The 13,122-nt window shown below is 46.8% G+C and overlaps 1 protein-coding gene across 4 annotated transcripts in view; it reads left to right on the top strand.

Annotated features, from left to right (window-relative positions):
• Window positions 1-13,072, top strand: part of HNRNPH1 (heterogeneous nuclear ribonucleoprotein H1) — a 20,440-nt gene extending 7,368 nt beyond the window's left edge. For all 4 annotated transcript variants that reach the window (XM_017888247.1, XM_017888242.1, XM_017888232.1 and 1 more), the window contains 6 exons: window positions 9,377-9,532; window positions 9,739-9,882; window positions 11,358-11,496; window positions 12,438-12,616; window positions 12,701-12,772; window positions 12,829-13,072. In XM_017888247.1, the coding sequence (XP_017743736.1) occupies window positions 9,377-9,532; window positions 9,739-9,882; window positions 11,358-11,496; window positions 12,438-12,616; window positions 12,701-12,772; window positions 12,829-12,977 (839 nt within the window). In that variant the 3' untranslated portion in view covers window positions 12,978-13,072. The remainder of the gene's footprint in view (window positions 1-9,376; window positions 9,533-9,738; window positions 9,883-11,357; window positions 11,497-12,437; window positions 12,617-12,700; window positions 12,773-12,828) is intronic.
• Window positions 13,073-13,122: the final 50 nt, after the last annotated feature.

Raw genomic sequence — 13,122 nt, 5'->3', positions numbered from 1 at the left:
CCCGGCTAGTTTTTTGTATTTTTAGTAGAGACGGGGTTTCAACGTGTTGGCCAGGATGGTCTCGATCTCCTGACCTCGTGATCTGCCCGTCTCGGCCTCCCAAAGTGCTGGGATTACAGGCTTGAGCCACCACGCCCGGCCGAAAATATAACTTTAATGGCTGTAACATGTCATCACACAAAATAATTGGAGTATAAAAGTTTCCATCAAATCTAAAATATCAATTTTAAGTCCCACCATTATTTTCTGCACTACTACACACAAATTCTGGCCTGGCATGGTGGCTTGTAATCCCAGCGCTTTGGGAGGCCGAGGCAGTCAGATCACCTGAGTTCAGGAGTTCCAGACCAGCCTGGTCAACCTGTCTCTACTAAAAATACAAAAATTAGCCTGGCATAGTGGCATGTGCCTAGAGTCCCAGCTACTTATTGGGAGGCTGAGGCAGGAGGATCACCTGAGCCTGGATGGGGGAGGTTGCAGTGAGCCAAGATCGTGCCACTGCACTCCAGCCTGGGCGACATAGTATTATTATTATTATTATTATTATTATTATTATTATTATTATTTTGAGATGGAGTCTTGCTCTGTCGCTCAGGCTGGAGTGCAGTGGCGTGATCTTGGCTCACTGAAAGCTCCACCTCCCGGATTCACGCCATTCTCCTGCCTCTGCCTCCCAAGTAACTGGGACTACAGGCGCCCGCCAGCATGCCCAGCTAATTTTTTTGTATTTTAGTGGAGACGGGGTTTCACCGTGTTAGCCAGGATGGTCTCTATCTCCTGACCTCGTGATCCGCCCGCCTCAGCCTCCCAAAGTCCTGGGATTATAGGCGTGAGCCACTGCGCCTGACTGTATTATTATTTTTTGAGATGGTCTCACTTTGTCACTGTGCCCGGCTAATTTTTGTATTTTTGTAGAGATGGGTTTTGACCATGTTGCCCAGGCTTGCTTCAAACTCCTCAACTGAAGCAATCTGCCTGCCTCGGCCGCGCAAAGTGCTAGCATTACACGTGTGAGCCACCACGCCCAGCCGTGTTATTTATGATTGCATTTCTTTTCTTTTCTTTGAGGCAGAGTCTTGCTCTGTCACCTAGTCTGGAGTGCAGTGGTGTGATCTTGGCTCACTGCAACCTCTGCCTCCAGGGTTCAAGCCATCCTCCCACCTCAGGCTCTTTTGTAGCTGGGATTACAGATGTGTGCCACCACACCCGGTTAATTTATCTTTTTTACTACACTTGATCTTTGCTCAAAGGATGAGATGTGACAATTTAGTAGAGATGGGGTTTCACCATGTTGGCCAGGTGGGTCTGGAATGCTTGACCTCAAGTGATCAGCCCACCATGGCCTCCCAAAGAGCTAGGATTACAGGGTGAGCCACCACGCCCAGCTGATATCATTGGTTTTTTTCAATTTTTTTTTATTTTTTTGAGGCGGAGTCTCGCTCTGTCGCCCAGACTGGAGTGCAGTGGCGTAATCTCGGCTCACTGCAAACTCCGCCTCCCGGGTTCACGCCATTCTCCTGCCTCCGCCTCCCAAGTAGCTGGGACTACAGGCGCCCGCCACCTCGCCTGGCTAGTTTTTTATATTTTAGTAGAGACGGGGTTTCACCATGTTAGCCAGGATGGTCTCGATCTCCTGACCTCGTGATCTGCCCGTCTCGGCCTCCCAAAGTGCTGGGATTACAGGCTTGAGCCACCGTGCCCGGCAATATCATTGGTTTTAAAACAACTTCCTGGCCAGGTGAGGTGATTCATGCCTATAATCCCAGCAATTTGGGAGGCTGAGGTGGGTGGATCATCTGAGGTCAACATGGCGATACCCCGTCTCTACTAAAAACACAAAAATTAGCTGGGCGTGATGGCGGACGCCTATAATCCCAGCTACTCTGGAGGCTGAGGTAGGAGAATTGCTTGGATCCGGGAGGTGGAGGTTGCAGTGAGCTGAGATTACGCCATTGCACTCCAGCCTGGGTGACAAAGCAAGACTCCATCCCCCCCGCAAAAAAAAAAAAGCAAAAGAAAATAAATAAAGCACATTCCTATCTCATTAAGGCTAAGCTGTACTAAATGTGTCTTATAAATGATACCAAAGATAACAAATATGTGTTTAATCTCTGGATGGGAAAAGGCTTTCTAAACTTAAAGACAAACCTCAAAGGAACATATCCATGGCTTTGACATCAAGAAATGTAAACATTCTATATGTCCAAATATTAAAAAGCAATCATAGGCTGGGTGCAGTGGCTCACACCTGTAATTCCAGCACTTTGGGAGGCTGAGATGGGTGGATCACTTGAGGTCTGGAGTTCCAGACCAGCCTGGCCAACATGGTGAAACCCCATCTCTACTAAAAATACAAAAATTAGCTGGGTGTGATGGTGCATGCCTGTAATCCCAGCTATTTGGTACTTTTTTCCTTCTTTTTTTGAGATGGAGTCTCCCTCTCTTGCCCAGGCTGGAGTACACTGGCAGGATCTCTGCTCACTGCAACCTCCACCTCCTGGGTTCAAGTGATTCTCCTGCCTCAGCCTCCCAAGTAGCTGGGATTACAGGCGCCCGCCACCACGCCTGGCTAATTTTGTATTTTTAGTAGAGACAGGGTTTCACCATTTTGGCCAAGCTGTCTCAAACTCCTGACATCAGGAGATCCACCCACCTCGGCCTCCCAAAGTGCTGGGATTACAAGTGTGAGCCAGTGAGCCACTGTGCCTGGCATATCCCAGCAATTTGGGAGGTTGAGGCACAAAAATTGCTTGAACCTGGGAGGTGGAAGTTGCAGTGAGCCGAGATCACATACCTGCACTCCAACCTGAGTGACAAAGTGAGATCCTGTCTTTAAAAAAAAAAGCAATCATAAATCAGGGCCGAGCATCATGGCTCACATGTAGAATAATTCCAGTGCTTTGAGAGGCCAAGGTGGGAGAATTGCTTGACGCCAGGAATTCAGGACTAGCCTGGGCAACATAGTGAGACCCCCGTCACCACAAAACAATACAATTAGGCCTGGTTGAAAGTGCCTGTAGCCCCAGCTACTCAGGAGGCTGAGTGTGGAGGATGGCTTGAGCCCAGGAGTTCAAGGCTGCAGTGAGCTATGATTGTGTCACGGCACAGAACAAGACATTGTCTGTAAAACAAACAAAAAATACCACCACAAAACCACAAAAATAATTAAAAGGTAGGCAAACTGAGAAGAATGTTTGGGGCAACTATCCTAAGGGCTAACAGCCTTAACAAAGAGCTCTGTAAACTATAACAAGTATACCAAGACATAAAGACCACTGAGGCAAGATGGTGAATTTTTTTTTGTTTTTTTCAGATGGAGTCTCGCTCTGTGGCCCAGGCTGGAGTGCAGTGGTACAATCTCTGCTCACTGCAACCTCCACTTCCCAGGTTCAAGTGAGTCTCCTGCCTCAGCCTCCTGAGTAGCTGGGATTACAGGCGCCTGCCACCACACCCGGCTATGTTTTGTATTTTTAGTAGAGACGGAGTTTCACCATGTTGGTCAGGCTGGTCTCGAACTCCTGACCTCGTGATCCACTGGCCTTGGCCTCCCAAAGTGGTGGGATTACAGGCATGAGCCACCTCGCCTGGGCTGATGATGAACTTTTTATTTTATTTTATTTTATTTTATGTTATTTTATTTTATTTTATTTTATTTTTTTGAGACGAGTCTGCTCTGCCCGCCCAGGCCTGGGGAGTGCAGTGCGCCGGCCTCTCAGCTCACTGCCAAGCTCCGCCTCCCGGCGTTCACGCCATTCTCCTGTACTCAGCCTCAGCCGAGTAGCTTGGGACTACCAGGCGCCCGCCCGTCTGCGCCGGCTAGTTTTTTTGTATTTTAGTAGAGACGGAGGTTTCACGCGTATTAGCCAGGGATCGTCTCGATCTCTGACTCTGATCCGCCCGTCTCGGCTCCCAACAGTTGCTGGATTACCAGTGCTTGACGCCACCGCGCACCGGCCTAAACTTTTTATTTTTAAAAAACCTTTGGCCTGAGCGTGGTTGCTCATGCTTGTAATCTCGTACTTTTGTAGGCTGAGGCAGGCAGGTTCACTTGAGGTCAGAAGTTCCGACCAGGCAACGGTGCAAAACCCCATCTCACACTAAAAATTAAAAAAAAGTAGGTGGTGGTGGCACCACACCTGTAATCCTTCTACAGGGACTTGGGAAGCTGGGCACGAGAATTCCTGAACCTGGAAGCAGAGGTTGCGTGACGCAGATTGCACCACTGTACTCAGCCTGCGGTGACAGAGTGAGGACTGTCTCAAAAACAAAACCAACAACAAAAAAACCTTCTTTCACTTCGCCAGACATGGTGGTGACACCTGCTAATGCCCAGCACTTTTACTGGGCGGCTGAGGTGGATGATCCTTTGAGTCCAGGAATTCAAGACCAGCTTGGTCAACAAAAATGAAACCCCCCCATTGCTACCAAAAAGAAAAATAAAAAAGTTTCTGAGCACCGGTGGCACATGCCTGTGTCCTACCTATCAAGGAGGTTGAGGCAGGGAGGATTGTTTGAGCCCAGGAGGTAGAGGCTGTGGTGAGCCATGTTTGCACCATTGCACTCCAGCCTGGTGACAGATGAGGCGTGTTTCTCAAACAGTAAGCTAAATAAATAAATAAATAATACTTAAAACTTGTTTTAATATAAGTTGGACAATTCATATATATAAGAGGCAATTGCGCTATAAATGGTATGAAATTTATCTCCACCTCACTTACTATTCTTTTTTTTTTTTTTTTTGAGATGGAGTTTCGCTCTGTTGCCCCAGCTGGGAGTTGCACTATGGCATATCTCACTGGACTGCAACCGCTGCCCCTGGGTTTAAGCACTTCTCCTGCCTCCAGTCTCGCCACAGTGGTTGGGATGTTACATTATATATGCCACCATGTCTGTGCTAATTTTTTTTTTTTTTTTTTTTTTGGAGAGGGAAGTCTTCTTGTGCCCAGGCTGGAGGACAGTGGTGTGATCCACGCTCACTGCTTCCTCTGCCTCCTGGTTCATGCGATTCTCTGCTTCAGCTTCCAGAGTACTGGGGGTTACAGGCGTGCGCCACCGATGCAGCTAATTTTTGTATCTTTTTTTTTTTTGAGACAGAGTCTTGGCTCTGCCAGCCACAGGCTGGCAGTGCCAGTGGCGGGCTCTCAGCTCATGCAAGCTCCGCCTCCCGGGGGTCACGCCATTCTCCTGTCTCAGCCTCCCGAGTAGCTGCGACTACAGGCGCCAGCCTCGTCGCCCGGCTAGTTTTTGTATTTTTTAGTAGAGACGAGGTTCACGTATTAGCCAGAGGTCTCGATCTCCCTGACCTCGTGATCCACCCGTCTCGGCCTCCCCAAAGTCGCTGGGATTACAGGCTGAGCACCGCGCCCGGCCTAATTTCTGTATCTTAGTTAGAGATGGGTGTTTCACCATGTTGGCCAAGTTGGTCTCAAACTCCTGACCTCAAGTGATCTGCTTGCCCGGCCCCTCCCAACATGGTGATTAGAGGCGTGAACCCACCGCACCTGGCCAGTCTCTCTCTGCATTACCACCGCCAAATGTTTTCTGAAATGTAACCACAGCTGTTGTGCTTCCAGTCCCTGTTTGTACGTAGAGGGCATAGGCGAGAGTACCGGTCATTTCCACCCTGCCTGCTCCATCTGCATCCCTTCACATCCAGCAAGCTTTCCATATACATAGGGCTTATTGACCCCCTGCTGATCACCCGCCAAAGCCTTCCTCTCGGAGTAACATCCTCTGCCAGGCCTAAGTGGCTTTTGAAGATCAGCCCTGCTTAGCTGTGGGCTCCTGTCGTTTCTTTTGATGTCCTCTCTAGGGGAACCTGTCAAAATGGATTCGGCACTCCGTGGCCCTGGGGTTGGAAACATGCTTTGTGCTGCCATCATTCCAGGGTGGCACTCTAGGGCCTGCACTAGCTAAGGTAGCCTGCGGCCAGCGGTCCAACAGCTTACCTTATTGTTAATTTGTTTATTGTCTGCTGTCACTAAGAGCTGGGGTGAGGATGGGCAGCCAGACAGACCTGGGGAGCCTGGGGAGGCTTACGAGCATTCTTTGGTGTTGCAGGCAGTGCTGTTAGAAAACCCACGTACGTACTCAATCTGGCCAGCATGTTGTGCACATGGCGTGAGCCGGGGGCCTCCTCTCGAATGCGGCGTCCCGCCTGGGGATTGAAACGGCACTGCTTACAATTCTGTCCTGGGAGATTCACGGTAACCTACCCAGCAGGAGGGGGACCGGCAGCGCACCACGTGAGGAGCCCGCGCTCGCGCATTTCGTTCCTCCTGCCAGAGCCCCAGGGGCAATGCACAGGCCCGCCGACCGTGGGCGGGGCTCAAGGAGTACACAGGGTGCGAGTTCGTTAGGCCAAAACTCTGGTCTACAGGCGCGAGCCACAGGCACGGAACCCTCGCGCCGACCGGGGCCCTAGGCCCGGACGACCGCAGCAGGTAAGGGGAAGTGGAGGCACACATGGCTAGGACGTGCCCCAGGCACCATCGGGTGGACTTCGGGGCGCGGGACGTCCGCAGCCCCGCAGCTCCCAGGACGCTCGACCATCTGCGGCGTGATCAGCTTCGGCCGGTTTTGGGGTAAAGGGGAGACCAGGGCGGGGCGGGGACGGTGGAAACGCCTGAGACCGGCCTCTTCCTTTCAGGTCGGCCAGGAGCGGAACGGTAAGACCAGGGGGCAAGGGTAGGACAAGTACGCCACCTCTTCAACCCAGAGCTCGGGACTCCTATTACAGTCCCATACGGGAAAGGCGCCGCCATTCCCCTCCCCCACGCGCTGGCGGGTAACGCTGAGAACGCCTAGTTTACGAGGAAGACGCATTGCGCATGAACACAATTATAACCCGCTAAGACCAATATTCGCCGGGAAGGCGCATGCGCAATAAAAAGCCCGGCGGGTTTCATGGGTGGGGTGCTGCGCCAAAACCCAAGCGTGAAAAATCCGCCGGCGGACGGTGGCTGCTCATTGAAATACGCATGCGCTAGAGCTCTTTGTGACGCAACGGGGCGGTGCGGGCAGGCTGGGCTGCGCGTGCGCCAGGAACTCGCACCAAAGGGCCTCTATTTAGGTTGCGCAGGCGCCCGCTGGCCATTCGCTTAGCCACGCCAGGGAGTCCGGTTTCTGGGTGAGTCCTGTGAGTCCTCGCTTGCAGTTCAGCGACCACCCGTGGGTCCCGTTTTTGCGAGGATCTGTCGTCCTCATACCTCTGGGAGGGCCACAGGGATCTTGGCTAGCTGCGGGCTGCCATCGAGAGCCCGCGAGTGGTTCGCTGAATGTCGGCACCGCAGCTGAGGCCTGCAGGGCCGCGCCGACCTCTATTGTGTGAGAAGTCGGAGGAGGGCGGAGGCTTGAAGCGGCCCGCCGCCCTTTCTTTCTCTCAGCGCTGGCTTTCGCCCGTCCCCACGGTTCGGGGCGCCGAGGAGTTGCTGCGCTCAGAACAGGCTTTTGGAGGTCCTGGCCGACCGACGAGAGTGTTGGGTATTGGAGCCGCCGGGGTGGTGCATCCGCACCGCGTTTTTGCTTCGTCGGGGGGCCGGTGGGGGCCCGGGGGCGCCTCGGAGGGCGGAGACGGCCCGTTAATTGCGCTCTCAGGTCTGTTCTCCTCCCTGCCTGCCAGTTTGTTTCGGACGCCGGACCCTCGTAAGAGGACGATGATGTTGGGCATCCGAAGGCGGAGGATGTGATTCGTGGTGTTTCTGAATGTGTTCCGGGGCTGCTCCTGGCTTGCTCGGCCGATGAAGGAGAGGTTTTGTGAGTTATATTAGGGACGCGGAGGTCGAGTTTCTAGTTCGAGGCGTGGGTGGGCTGCGGCGCGGGGCGGGTCTGTGGGCGGTGCGGCCGGGTCGGGACTCCGGGCGGTCCCTCCTTGCGAGTGCGCGGGTGTTACCGCTGTGGCTCGGCGCTGGGGGGGGGGGGGGGTTCAGCTGTTACGCAATGGAATTTTCGAAAGCCCCGCCCGTCCTCCTGGCCCTTGGGGGAGTGCGGCAGATCTGGCTGACTTGTTGATTTCTTTACTACCTTCGAACACCAACTTTTCTTTAATGGATGTCGTTTTCTCTCTTTCCTTTGCGTTGGGAGTCTCTGTCACCCAGGCTGGAGTGCAGTGGCGCGATCTCGGCTCACTGCAACCTCCGCCTCCTGGGTTCAAGCGAGTCTCCTGCCTCGGTCTCCCGAGTAGCTGGGACTAGAGGCGCGCACCACCACGCCCAGCTAATTTTTGTTTTTTTAGTAGAGACGGGTTTCACCGTGTTGGCCAGGCTGGTCTCGAACTTCTGACCTCAGGTGATCAGCCCATCTCGGGTTTCCCAAAATCCTGGGATTACAGGCGTGAGCCACCGCGCCTGGCCCGAGTGTCTTTTTGCGAAAAGATAAATTGGCAAAAGTGGGTTTCCGCCTCAATCTCGAGAAAATCGCCGAGTAATTAGACAAATAATAGTAATGTTTTTCAATATCTTGAAGTGTAACCTCTTGTTTCCAGTTTTGGTGTTTCCTTGAAAAGGAGCATTTTTCGGAAAGTTAAAATGTCATGTCTTAATTTCAGTTTTCCTAATCAAGATTTGGTAATTGAAGAGTGTTTGCTCATCTAGTTCTTAATTTGGCTCACTATACAATTGAAAACACTGAAATCCAGGGAAGTGTTTTTGCAGTCCCTAGGTTTCCTGAATATTTTCTATCAGAATGTCCTTGTTCCCATTATTAGACTGGGAAAAATTAGAGTGATAAAATTCTACTTGTATGAAATTGACAGCTTTTGGCAAGACGTTTGTAGTGTTGACTTACTATCTGAATTTAGCATTGGTAACGGAAAACGACCTGTAAAACAAGAACCAAGTACACTGGAAGCCACCTTGCAGGGGGCAACACTGGGTTTGGCTTCACCTGTGCAACTTGGAGCATTTTAGCTTGGTAACACTGATCCCCTTTCAGGTGAGTATTGGGCCTGTAATTTGGATTTGAATCAGAAACCGTAATGTGGCTGCTGGTAAGGTAAAACTGACAAATGCGCCAGACCAAAACAACTCGCAAGGAAGTATGTTTGCCATAAAGTCACAAAGTCCAGGCTTGATAATTGATAAAATTATCAAGAAATTGATAAAAGATGAGTGATGGGGACATAAGTAGCAGGGACTTGAGAGAAATTCATTCTGAAACTGCTTTGAATATTGTATGTTGTTGATGGGTTGGAAATACATCACCTTGGGAATGAGGTTTTTTTTTTATTGGAGTTCCAGGAGTTGGTAATATCGTCATTATATGAAGGCTTCACAAGTTATGTAATTTGTAGTGGGGACCTGGAATAGACATTTCATCTGTGTCACCCAGAGGTGGTTTTAGGTTTTAAATTCCATATTAACGGTTGTTTTCTTTCCAGACTGCAAAATTCAAAATGGGGCTCAAGGTATTCGTTTCATCTACACCAGAGAAGGCAGACCAAGTGGCGAGGCTTTTGTTGAACTTGAATCAGAAGATGAAGTCAAATTGGCCCTGAAAAAAGACAGAGAAACTATGGGACACAGATATGTTGAAGGTTTGATTTACATTGCCCTAGTTCCAGTAAATAAAGCATTAAACAATAGAGGTCTTACCCCTTCTGAATTTTAGGTATTTGACTGCATGGAAATGGTCATCTAAGGGAGTTTGTGGCAGCTCTTCCTAGCTTATCTAAAGACCCAGGAAGTCTGAACTTTGTTACCTAATTTTCCAAAAGTGACTAATTCTAAGCACCTTTTTCAGTATTCAAGTCAAACAACGTTGAAATGGATTGGGTGTTGAAGCATACTGGTCCAAATAGTCCTGACACGGCCAATGATGGCTTTGTACGGCTTAGAGGACTTCCCTTTGGATGTAGCAAGGAAGAAATTGTTCAGTTCTTCTCAGGTATGTAGTCATGTTTGTTGATGAGCAGTGAGTTTTGGCTAGCTTCTGCAAGGTGATTTAATAGACTTTAAAGTTGAGTAGCTTAGGTATTTGAATAGGTTGTAAATTGCCAATGAATTAATGTTTTCTTCCTAGAGACCTTCAAATAATTTAAGCCCATCTTAAAGGTGGAAATGAAGTACTTCCAAAATGTTAATTTTGCCTATATTTAGTATTATAGTTCAGAGTAGATCTTTCATTGAGGATTGCCCTCAACAGCTTAACTGCTTTTCCTCACATTGGTGTCCAGCTAAGTACCTCACGTTAAAGGTAAGATCCCTTAACATCAGATTAGTGTGATGAATTAGGTTGTTGTAAATTATGGAAAGTGTCTGTATTGTTGCAAGAGACACATATTTGGGTCATGTGACCAGAATGGTCTAATTCTCTTTAATACAGAAGTCGATTTATGAAAGACTGTTTAACCAGTGTGATATAAACTTACTGAAAATCAGATGTAGTGAGAGTAGTTTGAATGCTTGTAGTCTCAGTATCTGAAATAACGTGTTTTGAAATTGTTCCTGGGCCTAAAGTATTTGAATGTTTTTATGCTGAAGAGCTGATAAGATTGCATGTTTAACAATGTTAGATATCGTATATTTTAAATATTAATATTTATGATGTGATACACTGGAAGCAAGAAATCCTTTCATGGTTTAGTGTAGTATGTTAAAAATTTATATATGTATCAAGTCCTAATGTCAGAATTTTAAAAATCAAGTCTTGTTTTGTTTTTACTCTAAATTGGTGAGAATTGAATGCTATCTGTCAACGTTAAATATGAACATAATTTCATATCTTCTAGGAAAGTGCTTTAAGTCCTTTTTGTAAGCTTGGGAATGTATCCACGGAAAGGATTTTTCATAGACGGAATTTCCAGAAGTGAATCATAACTACTGTTAGAGCATAAGCATGCATGATTGTGCTGTGTAGATCAGTTTTGTTGAAAGTTTAGATTGTTGTTTGTCAATTATAATTTAATGTTTTAGTTTTATATGAAATGTTTAAATGTATACCTTTTAAAGACTTGAAGTTCCAATAACTTAAAGCATTGAAATATAAAATGAGGTAAAAGGTGTTTTGAATTTAGTAAAACTGTTATTTAATGCTTAAAACTTAATTGAATTCTTGTATAATTCTCAACATTAAGTTGCATAGATATGTGTTCTTAAGTTGTTGAATTCTTAATGCATCCTGTGTTCAGCAAGTTTTTTGTTTTAATATATACTGTACCACGGGTGTGTTAAGAATAGTTACACTTGGTAATAATGGAACTTCATATTATTGCAATGCATATTTAAAGAGTACTTGTTGAAAGCATACCATTCACCTAAAGTTAAAAATTCTGGTTTATTTAAAGCTATAAGAAGAATCATTTCTGGGCTTGTGATGTTAATATTGCCCCCCTACTGGGGTTATTTGTCCTTGGGTTGAAGGGTTGGAAATCGTGCCAAATGGGATAACATTGCCGGTGGACTTCCAGGGGAGGAGTACGGGGGAGGCCTTCGTGCAGTTTGCTTCACAGGAAATAGCTGAAAAGGCTCTAAAGAAACACAAGGAAAGAATAGGGCACAGGTGGGGATGGATGGTTGGTTGGATATGTCACTTTTCTTATGGTAAACAGTTAAATCCATATTCTCTCTGCTTAAAAGAAGAAATTAATGTTTTGTAGTCCTAGGTAATTGATGTTTTGCCATGATTTCCAAACTTATCTTGTGTCAGTCCCATGTTGCAAACCAAATTTTAGGTTTAAAATTTGTCCCTAGTTAATTGGTCTACTTGACAATTTTGTGAGTCTTATTAATCCCAATCAATAGAGTTGAGAGACTATGGCTTTAAAAAATTAATGCAAACCTGGCTTTAGCTGTAATAACACCCACCTAGAGTAAATTAATATTACCATAAGAAAATGTGATACTTTCTGATCTTGTTTTAAAGTTGAAATGCAACAAACTTTTCTTGCTGTATATAAATATTCTGCATAGTATTAATAAGCATAGCTTTCAAGAAATTGTCACAAAAGGTTTTATTCTCTTTGCTTGTGACTATTTTTCATTGAAGCATGCGCTTACCTATGCTGATTCTTACTAAAAGCATAGGCTGGGGTATTTATTGGCGAAAGGAAATGTGTAGTGTGGGCTAGACTGTTGGTGGAGGCTAGCTTTTTAGCCCACTTGCTATACATGCTGCCAATGGATTTAAGACTTGAAATGTTGAAAGTTGAGTGGAATTATTTCCCTCCTAAAACATTCATTTACCGTACTCCTCTCTACCCCTAAGGTTGGGCTCTGCCTCAAGAGGAGTGAGTGTTTTTTTCTGTAAAGTTTACATTGTCTTACTATTTATTGAGTGAATTTCTGGTCATTGCCTATGCAAATATAAGAAATCTGGCTTTAAATATTAGTCAGTTTCATGGCTATGACTAGATTGTATTTCTTGTATAACTAAATACCTGTATAAAATGAACTAATGTTTTCTCTCCCCTCCCTACCCCTTCCTTACGAACGATGCTTTAGGTATATTGAGATCTTTAAGAGCAGTAGAGCTGAAGTTAGAACTCATTATGATCCACCACGAAAGCTTATGGCCATGCAGCGGCCAGGTCCCTATGACAGACCTGGGGCTGGCAGAGGGTATAACAGCATTGGCAGAGGAGCTGGCTTTGAGAGGATGAGGCGCGGTGCTTATGGTGGAGGTATGTGAGGATTTGCAAGGTTTGGCAAGTAGTCCGTTCCTTTGTTTAGGTGTTTTGTTTGATGGATTGTACTTTGTCTTTCAGGCTATGGAGGCTATGACGATTACAATGGCTATAATGATGGCTATGGATTTGGGTCAGATAGATTTGGAAGAGGTAAGGTAAGAATTGAATTTCTCAGTTGAAGGATGCTTACACTCTTGTCCATCTAGACCTCAATTACTGTTTTTCAGGAATGTCTGATCACAGATACGGGGATGGTGGCTCTACTTTCCAGAGCACAACAGGACACTGTGTACACATGCGTGGATTACCTTACAGAGCTACTGAGAATGACATTTATAATGTAAGTGTAGGATGAACTTGCAAGTCAGTATTTCAGTATGGCAGTAAAAGTCTGAGCCTTACTCTATAAATGTGAGCACTGTGTTAGAAATTGTAGTTTTATTTTGTAACATTAGAAAGTTGATTTAATTTTTTTTTTTTTTTTTTTTTTTTTTTTTTTT

Source organism: Rhinopithecus bieti, unplaced genomic scaffold (genome assembly GCF_001698545.2).
Source record: "Rhinopithecus bieti isolate Rb0 unplaced genomic scaffold, ASM169854v2 scaffold_1557, whole genome shotgun sequence".
Taxonomy (NCBI): domain Eukaryota; kingdom Metazoa; phylum Chordata; class Mammalia; order Primates; family Cercopithecidae; genus Rhinopithecus; species Rhinopithecus bieti.
The sequence above is the reverse complement of the archived record's forward strand: the minus strand, read 5'-3'. Positions and strand labels throughout refer to the sequence as shown.